The 21093-nt window shown below is 32.2% G+C and overlaps 1 protein-coding gene across 1 annotated transcript in view; it reads right to left on the bottom strand.

Annotated features, from left to right (window-relative positions):
• The window catches only part of LOC101901800 (serine-rich adhesin for platelets), a 133496-nt gene extending 112815 nt beyond the window's left edge, over positions 1 to 20681 (bottom strand). Inside the window, exon 1 of the mRNA XM_005183623.4 lies at positions 19276 to 20681. Within this exon, the coding sequence (XP_005183680.2) occupies positions 19276 to 20285 (1010 nt within the window). The 5' untranslated portion in view covers positions 20286 to 20681. The remainder of the gene's footprint in view (positions 1 to 19275) is intronic.
• Positions 20682 to 21093: the final 412 nt, after the last annotated feature.

Here is a 21093-nt window from a genome sequence, read left to right as displayed (position 1 = left end):
TATACAAACATAACGGTACTTAATCCAAGATTTTGTTTTCATTATCTAAAAAATTAGTTAAATCGGAAACCGCTGAGAAAGCCCTCATTTCCATAGAAGATCTAGAAATCCTGGGCAAGGTCTGACATTAAATAAAATGCCTAGTAAATATCTTCAAAATGCTTCCAGACTTTGTAAATCTTCTAAATCATATTTTCGGTACCTAATCGTAAAATGGGAGGCTTGAAAAAGGTCTTCCCGATCATAGAAGAATGTAAATGATACAAAACTAGGACTTGAAGATTTGGTGCAGTCCTAGCTCTATAAATTGGAAGCAGACCTATTGGCCATGAGAGAAAAGATTCTGAAAAGTAACGGCGTGACCTGGAAAAACAAGTCCAAAATCTGGAAGTGCCTTTTGAAGAAAGAATATTTTTCGATACCAACTAAAATATATTTTCAAAGTAGTTACCTGCATCACTCAAATCGGAAATTTCCTTCATAATATTCTAGTCGATCGTATTCATGTATTTTGGCCTTGTAGATATTATGTAGACATGGCAAAAATAGAGCCCTATTCTCCAGGTTCCTTCTGTGAAAGATTTTTCATATCTTCACGTCTAACTGTTTTGAAGCTCGAATGCTCCGAGCATGATTTTCTTTACAAAACTTAATTTCTTATGAATATTTCGACAAAGGAACATGAGCTGGGAAAACGGATTTTTTTTAGAAGTAACCAGAGAAGTAGTAGAATTTTGTTTGACCATCAAGTTTTCCTTACCGGAATTTGATTTTTTAAAAATATTTAGGCCAAGTAACATAAGCTGGGAAAATTGACTTTTTTAAAACTAGCCACAGGCGCAGTAAGAGGTTCCTTATATGGAATTGCAAAAAAAAAAGAATTTAAACAATTTACCTAGTGAATCAAAAAACTATTACCTTAGGTTTGGAAATGATTTTTGCGAATAATTTGCCAAAGGAGCGTCAGCCAAGAAATGGAATTTTTAGAAAGTATCAACAGAAATAGGGGACCCGTAGCTATATAAAATCCAGAAAATGAAAACAATTTGCCTAGTGAAAGGAAAAAAATATATATCTGACATTTTTAAAATCTAACTACAGAAGATCTACACTCCACTCTCATCTGGAGGAGATATCCTGAAATAATTAAGAAATGAAAACAATTACCTATAATAATTAATAAGAAAACAATTTACCTAGTGAAACTAAATACTATTACCTTAGATCTTAAATATGATTCTCACGATTATTTTGCCAAAGGAGCGTCGACTGAGAAAGTGAAATTTTTCGGAAGTACCCAAAGAAATAGCAGACCCCTATTTTAAGAAAAAGCAGAAAATTAAAGCAATTTACCTAGTGAATCGAAAAAAATGTGTCTAACATTTTCAAAAACTAAACACTGGAGATCTGCAAATTCAGGACACCCTGGAATAATCTATAAATTAAAACAATTTACCTAGTGAAACATTAAAGTATTACCTTGGATCTTGAAATGAAAACAATTTAACTAGTGAATCGAAAAAAGTCTTAATTTTCAAAATCTAAATACTGGAGACCTGAAAATAATGCACTCGTATATGGTGGAGATAACCTGAAAAAACCAGAAAATGAAAACAATTTACCTAGTGAGTCGAAAAAAATATCTTCAACTTCAAAATCTCGATACCGAAGACGCGTGATACCGTCAACCATGAAAATTGAATTTTTGGCAGGTACTCACAGATATAGAAGACTCGTAGTTAAAAAAGATATCCAAAAATTAAAAAAAAAACAAGTGAATTAAAAAAAACTATCTTATTGTTAAAATTTAAGTACTGGAGACCTGAAACTTCTGCACTCTTGTCTGGTGGAGATACCTTGAAATAATTAGTAAATGAAAAAAAAAATACCTAGTGAATCGATAGAAGATCTTCTAGATTTTCAAAGATCGAAGAACTTAAGTACTTGGTTTTCAGAATCTAAATACCGAAGACCTGAAAATATTCCAATCTTTATGTGGTGGAGACACCCTGAAATAATCAAGAAATGAGAACAATTTGCCTAGTGAATCAGGAAAGTTTTCTTAATTTTGAAAATCCAAATAGTGAAGATTTGAAAACACTCCACTGTTATCTGGTGGAGATAATCTGAAATAATGTAGAAATGAAAATAATCTCTTTTCTAAAAATCCAAATACTGGAGACCTGAATTTTCTCCACTCTTATCTGATGGAGATACCCTGAAATAATTAATAAATAAAACCAATTTACCTAGTGATTGGATAGAAATTTTTCTATATTTTCAAAATCTAAATACCAAAGACCTAAAAATACACCGCTATTATCTGGTGAAGGCTGGAGACCTGAAACTACTCCACTCATATCTGGTGGAGATACATTTACATAATATATAAATAAAAACAATTTACCTGGTGAATCGAAAAAATGACCTGATTCTCCAAATCCAAATACTAGAGACCAGAAAGCTCTACTGATTTTTAAAATCCAAATCACTCCACTGTTATCTGCTGGTGATACCCTGAAGTAATCTAGAAATGAAAACAATTTGCCTAGTGAATGGTCGAAAAAATGGCCCGATTCTTCAAGTCCAAATACTAGAGAACTGAAAATACTCCACTATTATCTGGCGGGATGCCTTGAAACAATAAATGAAAACAATTTACCTAGTGAATCGAAAAAACAATCGTTATTTTCAAAACCCAAGTACCGAAGACCTGAAAATACTCCAATCTTTTGTGGTGGAGATACCCTGAAATAATCAAGAAATGAAAACAATTTACCTAGTGAACTTGAAAAGATTTCTTGCTAAATTTCTGCCTTCCCTGGATAAGATTTTGAGAAGAGGACATACAATAGTACCAAGCTTAAAAAATGCCTTGAAACAATAAATGAAAATAATTTACCTAGTGAATCAGAACCCAAGTACCGAAGACCTGAAATATCCCAATCTTCTGTGGTGAAGATACCCTGAAACAATCCAGAAATGAAAACCATTTACCTAGTAAACTTGAAACGATTTCTTGCTGAATTTCTGCCCTCCCTGGTGAAGTTACCTTGAAAAAATCCAGGAAATGAAAACAATTTACCTAGTGAATCGAAAAAATGACCTGATTTTCAAAATCCAAATACTGGAGACTTGAAAATATTTCACTTTTATCTGACGGGTACGCCTTGAAAAAAAAGAAAACGATTTACCCAGTGAATCGATAAAAATTCTAGATTTTCCTAATCTAAATAGCGAAGAATTGAAAAAAACTTGATTTGCAGAATCTAAATACCGAAGACCTGAAAACACTACCCATTTTTGTGGTAGAGACTCCCTGAAATAATACAGAAATGAAAAGAATTTACCTAGTGAACATAAAACGATTTCTTGCAGAATTATTCCCTTCCCTGGATTAGACGCCCTGAAATAAACTTTAAATGAAGACAATTTACCTAGCGAATCGGAAAAAATGTCCTGATTTTATGAAAAGTAAATACTCCAGGCCTGCATAAAACTCCACTTTTATCCGGTGGAGTTGGGATGTGTTCAATCCGGAAATGAAAACAATTTACCTAGTGAATTTGAAAGGAATTCTTGCAGAATATTTCCCTTCCCTGGATTAGATACCTGGAAATAATCTTTAAATGAAGACAATTTACCTAGCGAAGCGAAAAAAATGTCCTGATTTTCAAAATCCAAATACTGGAGACCTAAAAAAAAATCCTCTCTTATCTGGTGCAGTCCGGGTGTCTCCAATCTAGAAAACAATTTATCTAGTGAATTAAAAACGATTTCTTGCAGAATTTTTCCCTTCCCTGGATTAGACACCCTGAAAAAAATCTAGAGACCTGAAAATACTCCTCACATATCCGGTGGAGTTGGGATGTCTCAAATCTAAAAATGAAAACAATTTACCTAGTGAACTTAAAAAGATCTCTTGCTGAATTTCAGCCTTCCCTGGACTAGACACCCTAAAGTAATCTTTAAATGAAGACAATTTACCTAGCGAATCGAAAAAATGTCCTGATTTTATAAAATCCAAATACTGGAGACCTGAAAATACTCCTCACTTATCTGGCGGAGTTGGGATGTCTCCCATCTAGAAATAAAAACAATTTACCTAGTGAACTTAAAAAGATCTCTCGCTGAATGTTTCCCTTCCCTGGATTAGACACCCTAAGAAAACTAAAAAATTAAAACAATTGACCTAGCGAATCGAAAAAATGTCCTGATTTTTCCAAATTAAATTAAAGGAGACCGGAAAATACTCCTCACTTATCTGGTGGAGTTAGGATGTCTCCAATCCGGAAATGAAAACAATTTACCTAGTGAAGTTAAAACGATTTCTTGCAGAATTTTTCGCCTTCCCTAGATTAGACACCCTGAAATAATCTTTAAATGAAGACAATTTACCTAGCGAATCGAAAAAAATGTCCTGATTTTATAAAAAGTAAATACTCCCTTCCCTGAATTAGACACCCAAAGAAACCCAAAAAATTAAAACATTTGACCTAGCGAATCGAAAAAATGTCCTGATTTTCCAAATTCAATTACTGGAGACCTGAAAATACTCCTCACTTATCTGGTGCAGTCCGGATGTCTCCAATCTGGAAATGAAAACAATTTACCTAGTGAATTAAAACCGATTTCTTGCAGAATTTTTCCCTTCCCTGCTGAAGATACCCTGGAAAAATCTGGTGACCTGAAAATACTCCTTATACTTATCTGGGGAAGTCTGGATATCTCAAATCTAAAAATGAAAACAATTTACCTAGTGAACCTTAAACAATTTCTTAACGAATTTCTCCCTCTCTCTCTCTCTATGGCATGGGCAGGACGCCTCTGCTTGCCAAGAATATTGATTTTGCTGGCTATGTACTCTTTTCCATTTTCGCTTGCTTTTTTGCATACGACGTTTGTATTTCAAATTGGTGATAATGTAAAGTGCATACATTTAAGAAAAACGACGACGAAATGCAAAAAAAAGAAGCTCATGCATGTCCGGGCATAAGAGAATGCTTGGAGTAGATGGATGGATGGCTGGTTGGCTGGATGATTGAATTGATGCAGGCCATATTTGAGACAGAGTACAGTATGTCACAATGAAATTGAAGCTTTGGACATTTTAATCACCAACTGTGGTCATCATCGCCCATCACTTAGCTGTCAGAATTGACCGCAAGTGGAGGAGAAAGAAAAAAAAACGACTACTACTGAACAGATCTATTTAAAATAACTGCCAGGCCGGCCGAAGCACTCAGTCCAAATGGCCATCCATCACTGCCGGGCAGTCTGACATTGCTTTGTTCTCCTGCAATTTTTTCCATTTCGGAAAAACGGGAGGAAAAACACAATCTCTTAAATAATGCCATCGAAAAGTGACACCAAATTGTGTGACCTCCACCTGACGATGTCATCGGCTCATTTATTTAGTCAAGTTTGTTTTCTGGGTGGAATGTTGGGCGCCAGCTGCTGTTGCGACTGCTGGGCTGTGGGGTAGGGAGCAGGTTACAATTGAATGCATCGTCATTTAAATTGAACCTATGCCAATAATTTTGTTTTCCCAAAAGCCAAATGTGGAAATAATGCCGTTGATGATGGTGGTGTGCCTGACTGACTGCCTGCCGGCACTTTCAGTTTCCGCCCAAGGGTCCACAGTTGAATAACATTTTAATGGAAACCACCATAAGTGTTTCAAAATTAAATGTAAACAAAAAATTACGATTTGTTTATTTCGACGGAATGAAAAACAATTTTGAAAATTATGTTCTGTAAATTTGGGAAAATTTCAAAACAAAAACATAATTTTTCAATTTTTTTGATTGAAAAATGTTACTTTTTGAAATTTTCAAAAACAACCTGCTGGGTGGGAAAACATCAAACCAACTTATAGACATCGGAACATTACCTAATATTTAAAATTGAAATCTCTTCATGAGACCACATTATTATTCTGTAATTGCCATTAATATTTCACGGGATTCTCCTATGGCTACCGATTTCTTTTGTTCTGAGACCCATAATGAAATTTGATGGAGAATATTTTTCTCTCTAACAATACTCGCCTAAAATGAAAATTTGAGGTACAATTTGGGACAATATCAAAAAGGGTAACATTTTTCGAAAATTCTTGCAATACTATCATAATTGGCTATTTCTCATCGATATTTCAATGGTTTCTTTTATAGCTATCGATTTCGTATATTCAGAGACCTATAATGAAATTTGATGGAGAATATTTTTCTCTCTAACAATACTCACCTAAAATGGAAAATTTAGGAACAATTTGGGACAATATCAAAAAGGGTAACATTTTTCGAAAATTCTTGCAATACTATCCTAATTGACTATTCCTCACCGATATTTCAATGGTTTCTATTATAGCTATCGATTTCGTATATTCAGAGACCTATAATGAAATTTGATGGAGAATATTTTTCTCTCCAACAATACTCACCTAAAATTAAAATTTGAAGGACAATTTGGGACAATATCAAAAAGGGTAACATTTTTCGAAAATTCTTGCAATACTATCATAATTGGCTATTTCTATCCGATATTTCAATAGTTTCTATTATAGCTATCGATTTCGTATATTCAGAGACCTATAATGAAATTTGATGGAGAATATTTTTCTCTCTAACAATACTTGCCTAAAATGAAAATTTGAGGTACAATTCGGGACCATATCAAAATGGGTAACATTTTTCGAAAATTCTTGCAATATTATCGTAATTGACTATTTCTCACCGATATTTCGATGGTTTCTATTATAGCTATCGATTTCGTATATTCAGAGACCTACAATGAAATTTGATGGAGAATATTTTTTCTTTTGGAAGTACTCCTCTCAAATGGAAATTTAAAGGTCAAATCGTCGCCAAATGGAAAGAAGTCAGAAATAAAAAAAATACTTGGGGATATTACCATATTTGATTAATTATGAGCGATATTTGATCGGTTTCTGTTATAGCTGCCGATTCCAATTTTTCAGTGACCTATAGTAGAATTTTTGGGGGAGTAATTTTTCTTTTGAAAGCAATACTCTAAAATAAAAAATACCGGGTCAAATCGTTACGATATCCAAAACAGTAAAAAATTAAAAAATAAATTGAGAATGCATTACTACTGGCTACTTGGCACCGATATTTAATCGGTTTCTGTTATAGCTACCGATTTCATTTTTTCGGTGACCCACAGTAGAATTTGATAGGGAAGATTTTTTCTTTTGAAAGTAATGCTCTAAAATAAAAAATTCTGGGTCAAATCGGTACCATATCTAGAAAAGTAAAAAATTAAATAAATTTAGAATGCATTATTATTGGCTATTTGTCAGCTATATTTGATCGGTTTCTGCTATACCTACCGATTTCATTTGTTCGGTGACCCATAGTGGAATTTGATGGGGAAGATTTTTTCTTTTGAAAGTAATGCTCTAAAATAAAAAATACCGGGTCAAATCGGTACCATATCTAAAAATGGAAAAAATTAAAAAATGCATTTGGAATGCATTATTATTGGCTAATTGTCGCCGATATTTGATCGGTTTCTGTTATAGCTACCGATTCCAATTTTTCGGTGACCCCTAGTGAAATTTGATGGGGAAGATTTTTTTCTTTGAAGGTATCACACTAAAATAAAAATTACCGGGTCAAATCGGTACGATATCTAAAACAGCAACAAATTAAAAAATAAATTTAGAATGCACTATTATTGGCTACTTGTCAGCGATATTTCATGGGTTCACCTTAAAGCTACCGATTTGATTTCTTCTGAGACCTATAGTGAAATTGGATAAGGAATAATTTTCTCCTTGATAATACTAACCTAAAATGAAAACTAAATGTCCTAATTTGCTCTGGTGCAAAATAAAGAAAAAAAATTAATTTCTTAAAATATTATTAGCATTATGGCCACCCTGCAGCGGACTTTTTATCGAAATCTGTTATAGCTACAGATTCCGTTTGTTTGAAGGCCCATAGTAAAATTTGACGTAGAATATTTTCCTCCTTAACGTTGACCCGATAAAATCATGTCTTGTACGTCAATTTGGTATAAAATCGAAATGAGATGGAAACACTTTTAATTTTACAAATTTTTCTATATGATATGGCGACGGACCCTGATAACCGTATATTTGACCCAAAAATCTGGGTCCAAAACCTGGATCTACGAAACCGATATGAATATACAGGCTTACAGCTTTTTTACTTGTTTTTTTTTTAATAAATTAATGCGGATTTCTTTTCCATCTCAAAGACCTTCGTCGCAAAAAGAAAACTACTTTCGATTTCTAAATATTGACACCCTGAAAAATATTTGTTGCAAAACACTTTCCCTCAGTCAAAAAAAATAAAAAATAAAAAAAATAATAAAAAAAAAAATAAAAAAATTCTAAAAATAAATCTCTTGGAAAAACAACATTGACAGCAAATAACGTGTCGGAAAAATTGGCACATTTTCTATTTTCTTTTTCTTTTGTTTTTTTTTTTTTTTTTGTTTTTGTTAGAAAAAATCTCAAATTCCAAGGAAACCAAATTTGCTGCCCCACATGGAAAAATATTAAAAAATACGTATTTTTATCTAGAATCTTACACAAGTTTTATAAGCCAATAATTTTCCAATTCATTTGACTTGGAATACAATTTTTTTTATTTTTTTCATTTTTTTTTATTCGAAACAATATCTGAGAGAAAAAAATGTAACGCCATATTTCATTCATATCAAAACCTAAAAAAAAAAAAAAAAATAATCTGAAAATAAACCCCCTTCCCCACCAGCTAGTAATGGATTAATCTAGGGGAGGAGAGGAGAGAGAGAGAAAATGCTAAGGTCTTTAATTGGATTTTTTTAAATATTCTAAATGGCAGCAGGAAGACAAATGGATTAATAACAAGCCCACAGAGCAACAATTATTTTTTCCTTGTTGTTTTTGTTGCCCGCCATAGTCTACCATTTGCATCAACAACAACAAACTGTTGCCCATATTGAATAAACAAATTTTTATTAAATTAAAAATTAATAAAAATGTCAAATTAAAAATGTTTAACTTGAACCTCCACAAAACAAAGACAAATCGTCGACCGGCAGTTGCAGTTGAAAATCAATCTCTGAAAAATAAATTTCTCTCTCTCTCTCCCTCTCTCTCTCTCCCAGCCCCACTCACTGCCCACAGTACTTTTGCCGATAATTGACCCAGTTTTCAATAACAATTTAAATGCAATTTAAAATATTGCATATAAATCCGACAACAGCATCAATAACAGGCAATTTAGTTGGGAATGGGCGGAGGGGTTGGGAATATGGGGAGATTTTCAATGTTCTAGAAGAAAAAAAAAAGCTAATTGGGTTTCCCGGAAAATATTTGTTTTTTTTTTTTTAATTGTGAAAGCTGAAAAAAATATTTCTTCAGAATGGCGCCCGACGTGGGGTCAAAATATGATTTATCAAAATATAACATATTTTTCGGCTAGCCTCCATTCCTCTTCCCAACCCAGCATAACACCGGTTGTTTTCAACCATGCCATGCTGTGGCATAGTAACGGTAACTGCCACCAAGCACCACACATCATAGCCACCACCAGTTAACCATAACCCTGATCATCATTTACCGCTTTGCGTGTCAAGGGATTATGCGGCCGGCGGATATTGCAATTATTTTCATTATTTGGTTTTCTGCGGATAATTACTCTTCAATGACTCTCATTAATTATGAATTTGGGTGGGATTTCTTTTGGGCGAAGCATGGCAAAGCAAGGAGAAGAAGAAGAAATACATAAAAAATTTTAAAGAAAAAAAATATTCAGAAGATGGATCAATGGGAATATTCGAAAAGATAAGAGAAACGAAAAAGAGACACATTTTATTTGAAAAGAAAATATTCAAAAAAAAAAAAAAATAAATAAATAAATAAAAAATAAATAAATAAAAAAAATAAATAAATAAAAAAAATTTTAAATTATATTTTGAACCCATGTCGGGCGCCACTTTCTTTATTGCTATATTTTTGGATAAGGTCAAGAATATATGACCCAAAATATACCGATTCCAGAGATTTGGGTCTAGTGTAGTTCAAAATGTCAACAATTCACCTAGTGATTACAAAAAAACAAAAACAAAAATTGAAGAGACAGCATTTCAAGCCGAAAAACTTGAATGAAATTCGTAATCACAAAATTGATGGTTAAAATAAGTTGTCAAAAAATCTCATTTTTGGACAAGTCAATTTTCCAAAAAAAAACCAAAAGATTTCGCCGAAAAACAACTTATATCAATTAATATTAAAACTGCCCCCTTAATCTTCTTTTCTAATCTTTCCTCTGTCTCAAAACCCGCAAAGTTTTCATGTAAATCAAAGTCAATGCAGGAATTTGGCCAAATGTTGGGTAATCATAGTCTAGAGATCACAATTGCGAAAGGAATATATAGGGCTTCCAAAAAGTAGAGATTTTTCAAAGTATAGGACATTTTCACTACAATAATGTAAAATATTGCCATATTTCTTATTTGAAAATTCCTAAAAAAAATATAAAACCAATTACCCACTACCCACCAATTACTCACTATTGTTTTATCAAGACATAAGGTTCACATATCTATTTTATTACGACTAAACTTCTGTCTGCTTATCCTATCAAAATGAATTATATATAAAAGAAGAGAGTCTCACCTTTACTATGGTGCAAATTTTGTAGATATAGCCCACAAAATTCCCAAGATATAGCCAATTAAAGACAAGTAATGAAAAGTGGCAAATTTTTGGCCTTTTTGGGTAATGAGATTCTGGAGGTCATAACATGCAAAGTTCTCCATGGATCTTAATGAAACCAAATGATTTTGAAAGTGAAAAAGATCCTGTTTTCAGAAATGTGAAATGCTTGCCAATGTTTCATTGAAAGTTTCCAAAAAAAATAATGAAAATTCCAAAATCATTTCGAAATTATTATTTTTGTTTTTTTTATAATATATTTTTGTAGTTTGATTTATAACCTCAATAAGAAGGCACAAGTCCTTGTTTATTATAAAGTATGTTTGGAAGATAGTTACCTCACCTTCACATCGATGTAACTTTCTACCAGATATCTCTCAAAATTGCAGAGTTATGTGCAAATGAAGACAGTGACCGAAAACGGGTAAAATTTTTGTTATTTTAAGTAATCGCCGTCTGGAGGTCATAACTTCGGCAATAATCGGAGAATCTTTATGATATATCAAAATTTTGAAAGTGTGAGAGTTTTTCTATGAAATATTCAATAATGTTGCCACATATTTGTTTAATATTTTATTTAAAAAAATTAAATAATATTTTCCAAAAATATTATTTTTTTTTTGTGAATTAAAAATATTATTTGGATTTAGTTCTTCCACATTTTAAAAGACCTATTTTGGTCCTTGATATTAAATGGATTTCTGAAAGAGGTGTCTTGCCTTTGTAACCATGTACATTTTGTTGATGTAGCTCCCAAAATACCAGAGATATGGCCAAATAAATACAACAACCGAAAAGTTCCAAAATTTTTGTCATTTTAAGTAATCACAGTCTAGAGGTCAGAACTTGAGAAATAATTGACGAATCTTTATGATATAAACTGATTTTGAAAGTTTAGGAGTTTATATATAAAATAATCTACAAGGTTGCCATATATTTAATTAAAATTTTTGTTTGAAAAAATTAAAGAATATTTTCACAAAAATATATATATTTTTTTGTGAATTAACATTTTTATTTAGATTTAGTCCTTCAGTTATAAACATTTTCTTTTTTGTTCCTTGATATTGAATGGGGGAGAAGAGGAACGTGTCCCCTTTACGGAGATGAAACTTTCATTGATTTGGCTGGAATAATACCAGAGATAAATCCAATTGAAAATAGATGCTGAAAAGTACTAATTTTCCGACCTTTTTGAGTCATCAACTTCTAGATGCCATAACTTCGCTAATCAGTGGTATATCTTCATAAAATGACACGATTTTAAATGTGCAGAATACCTGCCGCTAAATAATGTACAATATTATAAGAGTTCTACTTGAAATTTCTAAAAAAAAAAATAATACCAAAAATTGTCCAAAATAATTTTTTTATTTCGGGTTTACACATTTTGTGATTTAAAATGATTTTGTCCATAATGACGGAAGTTGAGATGTGGTACACTGTTTTTTATGGAAAATGAATTGTCTCCCCTTTACCGAAATGCAATTTTTATTGATATAGCTGTTTTAGTTCCGGAGATATACCAAAATTTATGTATGTGCTTAAAACTACCAAATTTTGGGCCTTTTTAAGTAATCACCTTCTAGAGGCCATAACTTTGGAAATCATTAGTGATCTTTATAAGTTATCAATGTGAGGAATACCTGCCGCTAAATAATGTACAATATTGTCAGAGTTCTACTTGAAATTTCTATAAAAAAAAAATAATACCAAAAAATGTCCAAAATTTCATTTTAATTTGGGATTTACATATTTTGTAATTTTAACCGATTTTGCCTCTAATGAAGAAAGTTTGGTCGTGGTATTCTAGCTTTTTTTTGAAAGAGGGATGTCTCCCCTTTATTGATATGTAATTTTAATAGTTATAGCTATTTTAGTACCGGAGATATACCCAAATTAATGTAAGTGCTGAAAACTACCAAATTTTGGGCCTTTTTGAGTTATCAGCTTCTAGAGGCCATAACTTTGGAAATCATTGGTGTATCTTTATAAGGTAACATGATTGTGAATGCGCAGAATACCTGCCATTACAAAATGTACAATATTGTCAGAGTTCTAGTTGAAATTTCTAAAAAAAATAATACCAAAAAATTGTCCAAAATTTATTTTTAATATTTGGTTCACACATTTTGTGATTTAAAATGATTTTATCGCTAATGAACGGAAGTTGGGATGTGCAATTTAATTTTTTTTTTACTTTTTTATGAAAAGGGATTGTCTCCACTTTGCAGATATGTAATTTTAATATATATAGCTATTTTAGTACCGTAGAAATTCCCAAATTAATGTAGGTGCTGAAAACTACCAAATTTTGGGCCTTTTTGAGTAATCACCTTCTAGAGGCCATAACTTTGGAAATCGTTAGTGTATCTTTATAAACTTTTATGATTTTGAATGTAAGGAATATCTGCCGCTAAATAATGCACAATATTATCAGAGTTCTATTGGAAATTTCTAAAAAAAAATAATACCAAAAAATGCCCAAAATTAATTTTTTATTTCGGGTTTACACATTTTGTGATTTAAACTGATTTTGTCCTTAATAACGAAAGTTGACATGGTGTATTTCAATATTTTTTAGAAAAAATAATGTCTCCTCTTTACAGAGAGGAAATTTCTATTTATGTAATCGATTTAGTACCGGAGATACACCCAAATTAGGGTAATTGCTGAAAACTACCAAATTTTGGGCCTTTTTGAGTAATCACCTTCTAGAGGCCATAACTAGGGAATTAATCGCTGTAACTTTATAAAATTTTTTTAAGATATAAAGTATAGCCTCTTATCTTTCCTGTAATGTAGAATTATGCCATATTTCAATCTACAACCCCTTCAAAATGTTAAAAATATGTATAGCAAGTTATAACATTTTGCACAATTTCAATGCTACTGTGAATACCTTAGTCATTTAGTCATAGCTCCGGCCCCCGATTGTGTATCGCCACAAAATGGCCAGCAAATGAAAGAGGAGACTTTCAACTCTCCAAAAATATAATATCAGAGACCAAAAAAAAGGTCTTGCTAAAGAATAATTTCTTCCACTCAACGTCTTGGATTATGAAATATACAATTCTATTTTTTCTTTATGAAATTTGAAATAGTTTTTGATTAGAGACCATTTCTTTTCCTTCATGTTCTAGATATCCCACAGCATATTTTTGCAAAATGCCTCAAACGGATATCCGTTTTACATTTGTTTTGCCAGCCAAAGAAAGCCAGCTCATTTTCAAATAATATTTAATCGTTTCCCTTGGCGGCGATATGACTTCTAGTTCTTTGCTTCAGCTTGGAAAGCCATTATAAAAAGCCACACGAACAAATATTTAAATACCGATGCCATTAAAACAAAGTGCATATTTAATTGCTGGCTTCGTTTCTTTAAGAAACAAGTACGAAAATCTCCCCCCAAAAAAGCACATAACATGCAAGGGCCTCTCACCGACATGTGTAGCTTTCTTTTGAAACACTTGTATTTTTGTTGCGTTTTCCCCCCATCAAGAAATATGATAAATGTTTGGCAAACACGTAAAATAGATTTTCACATGACGATACATATATTATTGAATGTCTTCCAAAAGGTTATGTGCCAAGCAATGGAGGTTAGGTGGCATTACAATTTCTTTAAGGCAGCCAACATTTTGAAGGGTTGAAAAAATGGCAAAATTTTAGTTTCTAAAAAAAATTATTTTTGCAGACTGGATTCAGAGGAAATTACCAAATCGACGATTAAAATTTTTAAGAAAATAAATTCGTTATCAGATTTTATGGCCTTAGAGAAACTAAACTATTAAAAACGAAAAACCTGCAAACTTTCAAATTTTCAAAATTAAAATTTTGAAGAAACATAAAAGATTCGCCGAAAAACAACTTACATCCATTGATTTTACAAAAAAAAAAAAGTATATTCATAAAATATCCTTGAAGATTTTTCCAAAAAAAAAAATTTTATTTCCAAATACAAAAAGGTTTCACCCGAACACAACTTATGCAGATTGAATTTATTTTAAAAAAATATTATAAAAATATATTTGAAAACATTTCGACTTTTTTTAACACCTCTATGAATTTAAAATTTTGCAGAGACAAAAAAAGATTCGCCGAAAAACAACTTACTTAAAAAAATGATAACTACAAAATTCCTTGAAAACTTTTGCAAAAAAAAAAAAAAAAATAGAAGCACAGTATCCAAATTTCCAGACACACCGGAAAGCAACTTATATCCCCAGAATTAATTTAAAGAATATTTTAAAATTATTTTTTGAAAAATCTTCTTGAAAAGTTCCTATGTTATTTTGCAGATACTAAAAAAGGTTCGCCGAAAAACAACTTACGCCCACTGATTTTACGTAAAAACTAAAAATATTTTCGGGAAAACTTTGGACAATGTTCCAGAAGAAATATTGAATTTTGAAAGACATTCAGAGAGTCCGTGAGAAAAAATATATTAAAAACTTTTAAGGTTTATAATTCCAAAGGTCCATCAGGAAAATAATTTAAAAAATCCACTCTTCATCCATAGGGGCTGCTTCAAGAAATATTCGTAAAACATCCTCGAGGCCTATATGGCGTTCAACATATATTCTCATGAAAATCCATGACTTTTGGTCCAATTGGTCCTTTAAGAATTATTTCCAAAAACTCCACGTTTTCTGGCCAATGTGTCCTTCTAGAAATACTCCTTCAAGTAATGTTCTTAAACCATCCAAGTTTCGTGGTCAATAGGTTCCTACAAGTAATATTCTTAAAAAATCCAAGTTTGGTAGTCAAGAAGTCCTTTAAGAAATATTCTTAAAATATCCAATTTTCGTGATCAACAGGTCCTTCAAGAAATATTCTTAGAAAATCCAATTTTCGTGGTCATTAGATTCTTCAATAAATATTTTTAAACCATGCAAGATTCGTGATCTACTCTTCATAAATCCACCTTTTATGCTCCTATGGTAGTTGGAAAAAATCTTCAAAAATGCACGTTCGTCCTGGAGAAAACCTTCCCAAAGAATCCAAATTTTGTGACCAACTTGTCCTTCAAAATATTCGTAAAAAATTTACGTATGTTCTTTGAGGAAGTAATCTTAGAAATATTCTTAGAAAATCCAAATTTTTTGGCCAATGTGCCCTTCTAGAAATATTCTTAAAAACATCCGCGTTTTGTGGTCATTAGGTTATTAAAGAAATATTCTTAGAAAATCCACATTTTGTGGTCAATATGTTATTAAGGAAATATTCTAAAAATATCAAAGCTCCTTGTCAATTTTTCAAAAATCCGACTATTGTGCTGCATACATTGTTGAAAAAAAAATCTTAAAAAATCCAGGACAATGGACCAAGTCCTAGAAAAAATTTCACATTTTTTGGTCAATTTGTCCTTCAAAAAATATTCGTAAAAACTTTACGTATTATCCTCGTTAGTTTCATTTCAGAAACATTCTTAAAAATCCACGATTTGTAATACCCTTTTGTTCATCTATAGGAAGTTTAGATAAAATCCCAATTTGGAGGTCTATAGATCCTTGAGAAAAATATCCTTAAAATAATCCTATTGGCAGCAAGAGGATGAAAAGGTATTCTTAAGAACTCCATGTTTTGTGGCCGATATATATTGGCCAAACCAAACTATTGTCCTCCAAAAAAAATGATCGTAGAAACTTTATGTATTGTCCTTGTTAGTTCCTTCAAGAAAATTCTAAAAAACACGTTTCGTGATCGTCTTCTGTCCGTCTATAGGGTTTTCAGAAAAAAATCCCCATTTTGAGGTCTATAGATCCTTGAGAAAAATATCCTTAGAAATTAATGTTTTGTAGCCAGCATGACAAGACTTATGACTTGAAATGCATGTTTTGTGACCTAAATATATCCTCGAAAATCATTTGGAAAATGTTTTAAAAATTCAACTTTTAGTGGTTTAAAGGAGCCTCGTGCCTCTTTAGGACAAAGGAAAAACAACATTTTCTGGTCTTAAAAATCTAAGTTTGTGACTTCGAAAGCCTTTCAAAAAAGATTCGCCGAAAAACAACTTATAAATATCTTAAAAAATGTTTTTGTTAAAAATTAAAATTTTTAATGGAGTCCTTCGAAACTACATCCTTAACATTTCAAATCGTCTTAAATATCTTCGAAAAAAATATTATTTAATAATTTACAATTTTTTGTAACAATGTTTCTGAAAACTATTGAATTTTTCCTATCTATAAGTCCTGAAAAAATGTCCATAAAATTCAGCCTGGCAAAAAGATTTCCCCTGAAAAATACCCATAATAAGCCATTACATTCGAATTTTAAAAAATCCTTTTGAAAACCTTTTCCCAATATTTTAACCCGGAAAAATCTTCTCAAAATTCTACATTTGTTTCTATAACACTTTGAGAAACATATTGTCAAAAAGCTCATGTGCTGTGGTCTTTAGGACAAAGGATAAAGGTATTTTTTCTGACCTATAAGTCCTTTTTAAAAAAGATTCGCCGGAAAACAACTTATAAATATATTTGGGATACTCCCTAAAAGATTTAACGGGAAAAAACTTCTAAACCTCTTTAAGGCTCGTAATAAATTCTATTTTTTCTAATCCAGAAGTTATTCAGAAAATATCCTTTAATGTCAACGTTCTTGTCACTGGAAATCCTTCAAAAAAGCTTTACCGAAAAAAATATTTGCGAAATCTTTTTCTATAAGTCTTCTGAAAGCATTGCAAAAAGATTTGTTTCTTCTTTAAAAAAAATATTTTTAAAAAGGGAATTTTTCTGATCTATGAGACCTTTGGAAAAATATCCCTCCAAACGGATGGTCACTTCTCCAAAAGTGTTTAAAAAAAATTTGCCGAAAAAAACTTACAATTTTTTTTTTCTTCTTAAAAAAAAATATTTTTAAAATCAAATTTTGTCCTTCAAAACCGACATTAGTGACTCCAACAATGTTGCAAAAAAGATTCGCCGAAAAAACAACTTATAAAAATCTTTAAAATTTTTCACTGGAAAGCAGGTCATAAGTATCTTAAAGGTCAACATTCTTGACTCTGAAAGTCTTTCCAAAAATATTACCGAAAAACGAGTTTAAATTACTTTGGGACCTTGAAAAAATATTGGTAAGAAATCAAATTTTTTTCTAAAAGTCTTTTAAAAAATTCCCTTTCGTTCGAATTTTCAAAAGTTTTGCAAAAAGATTCGCCGAAAAACAACTTACAAATGCTTCAAATCTTCGTCCTCTATAAAAAAAAAATATTCTAAAAAATCAACATTTTGTTATTTATAAGTCCTTTAGGAAAATATCCTTAAAACCCAACTTTAGAGTCTCCCCAAGTTTTTCAAAAAAGATTCGCCGAAAAAAAAAAACCTTTTAACATGTTTTTGCTCTCTTGAAAAAAATATTCTTAAAATCAAATTTCATCCTTCAAAACCGACGATAATTCAACGAAAGTGTTTCAAAAACAGTCGCCAAAAAACACTTATAAAAAATCTTTAAAATTTTTCACCGGAAAACAACACTTAAGTATCTTTGAGGCTTTCGAAAATATTCGTAATAAATTCCATTTTTCTGGAGTATCACCGAAGAACGTGTTTAAATAACTTTGGGACCTTGAAAAAATATTGGTAAACAATCAATGTTTTTTCTAAAAGGCTTTTAAGAAATGTCCTTTCGTTCGAATGACCGAAAGTTTTGCAAAAAGATTCGCCGAAAAACAACTTATTTCTCCTTTAAAAAATAATCAAAAAATCTAAAGATCTTATAGCCTTTGGAAAAATATTCTTTGAAATAGACGTATGTTCAAAACTGTTTCAAAAAAGATTCGCCGAAAAACAACTTATAAAAATCGTTGGTTCAAGAATTTAAGAAAAGTCCTTTAAGAAAATATTCCCCATAATATCTTCACCGATAGTCCTTCATTCATAATTTCGCACCAACAACAATGCCTGTCTCCAAAAGTGTTTCAAAAAAGAGTCGCCGAAAAACAACTTATTTCTCCTTTAAAAAAAATATTCTTAAAATCCAATTTTTCTGATTTTTAAGTCCTTTGGAAAAATATCCTTGAAAATATACTTCTATTCAAAACTGTTTCAAAAAAGATTCGCCGAAAAACAACTTAGAAAAAATCGTTAATATACTAATTTAAAAAAATTATTTAAAAATATATTCCTTAAAAATTTCATAGCCGATAGTCCTCCATTCATAATTTTTCCCCCAAAGGATTTTTCCAACAATGCTGTGAAAAAAACCAACAACCCATTGAAAAGAAATCTTCATTTTGAAATCCTTGCAGCTACGATTGTAGAAAAATCTATGACCTTGAACTTTTCCCTTAGCACATCTCTGGCCGCAGTAGTAGTAGTAGCAGTAGTACGCATCTGAGTGTGCGACTATGCTGTGTGGTTGAGTGGCCTGTGTGCTTCTCTGTGATTTTCTTTCTCTAAGGATATTTGCTAAAATCCTCTAAAAGCATGGCAGGCACAACAAACAACCCCAAACCAAATGTAGGAAAAAAAGCACAAGCTTTACGTGGGCGCTGGATTTGTTTCTCAGAGATTTAGAATGGCAAATGAGAGAGGAAAAGAGAGAGAGAGAGACACACACTACTTAAGGATACTTACCTTTCTTGTAAATCCTTTTCATCCTCTTCTTGTAGCACAGCCAAACCGGCTGCATTGGATGCTGAGGCGGCCAGGGTGAGAGGGTTATTTGTCGTACAGCTGGCTGGTGGTTGCGTAACTTCGATGGAAATGAGATTTTCCACTAAATTGGTTTCCTCACAGCCACTGTCCATATCCTTGACGACAACATTTTCCGGAAGCTTTTGCTTTTCCTTAGTTTTAGATTTTGGTTTTTTAAAACTATTTGGGCCATTCTCTGGGCCCGAGGAACCCGAGGAGGTGGTGGACGACGCCGACGAACAGGCAGCCGAAGAAGACGACGATGATGAGGATATGGGATATTTTTTCGATGAGGAAAAGCTCCGGCGTATGGATTGTAGGCTATAGCGTATAAAGGACTCGCGTTTCATTTGTGGTGAGGTCTCTATGTCCTCAGTGGTCTTGGATTTCACCACCGGTTTGTGGGGATTATCCACACTAATGGTCAGGGGTCGCTTGCGTGAACTGGTACACGGTTGGGCCTCATATTCCAAAATCAATTTGGGATTTCTCAAAATATGCTGGTACTCCTTCAAATCCTCTGGATCCACCAGTTTATCCTTCTTGGCTGCTGCCTTATTTTTCTTTGACGCCGAGGATTTTTCCATTTTCTCTTTTTTCTTGGGCTTCTCTTTCTCCTTGACCGGTGAAGCCTCCTCCAGCAACAGGGTGTGATAGTTTTCAAACTCCTGCAGCTTTTGTGGTATATTTAAGCTCGTCGGCCGGCGCGAATTGGTTTTGTCAATAAACGAATAGGATTTAATCAAATACAAATTGGATTTATTTTTCTGCAAGCCTGTCTTGGTTTTGACATCGAAAACTTCACTGTCGCTGGCATGGAAGAGTTGGCGCTCATCTAAACTACTCCGCTGTGGTCTTTCGGGAGGAGCTAGGCCCACCAATACCGCATCGGCGGAGCAGGCACCCGGTTCCTCTTCAACATCATGGGGTGTTTTCTTTTTGCGAGCCATTCTATCGGAAAACTTTGAAAGCTTTAAAAATTCATATAATTTGAAATCCTTAATTGTGGAGCTTTGGAGCTTTTTTTCTTCAAAGGGGAGTAGTGGAGTTTTCAGGGTTCTAGTTTCTCAGAAACTGCTAAAAATGTATTTTATGCGATTTTCTTTTATATTGCCTTGAAAGCTTTAGGATCCAAGGTGAAAGCTTTTTTCCCATAAAGTAGAGCTTTTTTCCAAATTTCTCTTTTTCAGTATTTTTATTAATTTTGGACTTCTCCCGGCATTAAAACTTTGAAAAATCGACAGAAGCCTTGTTTTTTCAAAAGCTCTTAAAGGAGACTTGAAAGCTTTTTCCATAAAAAAGAGCTTTCTTCCGAATTTCTCTTTTTCAGTATTTTTACTAATTTTAGACTTCCTTCGGCATTAAAACTTCAAAATCTGATATCAACCATGATTTTTTTCAAAAGCTCTTAGAGGTGACTTGAAAGCTTTTCGTCGAAATTGTTTTTTTTTTTTCAAAATTCAGTTAGGTTAAATTTCCTTTGGAGATATTATTTTTAAAATCCCATTCGAAGTCATAGAATTTTATAAAAGCTCTGTGATCCAAGCCGAAAGCTTTTGCTTCAAAAGTAAGTTTTTATAGCCTTTTATAATATTTCGGCTAAGTTTGTGCCCTTTTTAATAATTCCTTATAATTTTGTTTTTGATCCAACGGCTTGCGGATTTTTTCAAAAGCTTTTCTTAACAAAACTTAAAAGCTTTGCCCTTAAATGATATTTTCTTACAGATTCTGCTTAAATTCGCATACTTTGGGGCATTT

The sequence above is a fragment of the Musca domestica genome, unplaced genomic scaffold (assembly GCF_030504385.1).
Source record: "Musca domestica strain aabys unplaced genomic scaffold, Musca_domestica.polishedcontigs.V.1.1 20, whole genome shotgun sequence".
Lineage (NCBI taxonomy): Eukaryota > Metazoa > Arthropoda > Insecta > Diptera > Muscidae > Musca > Musca domestica.
The sequence above is the reverse complement of the archived record's forward strand: the minus strand, read 5'-3'. Positions and strand labels throughout refer to the sequence as shown.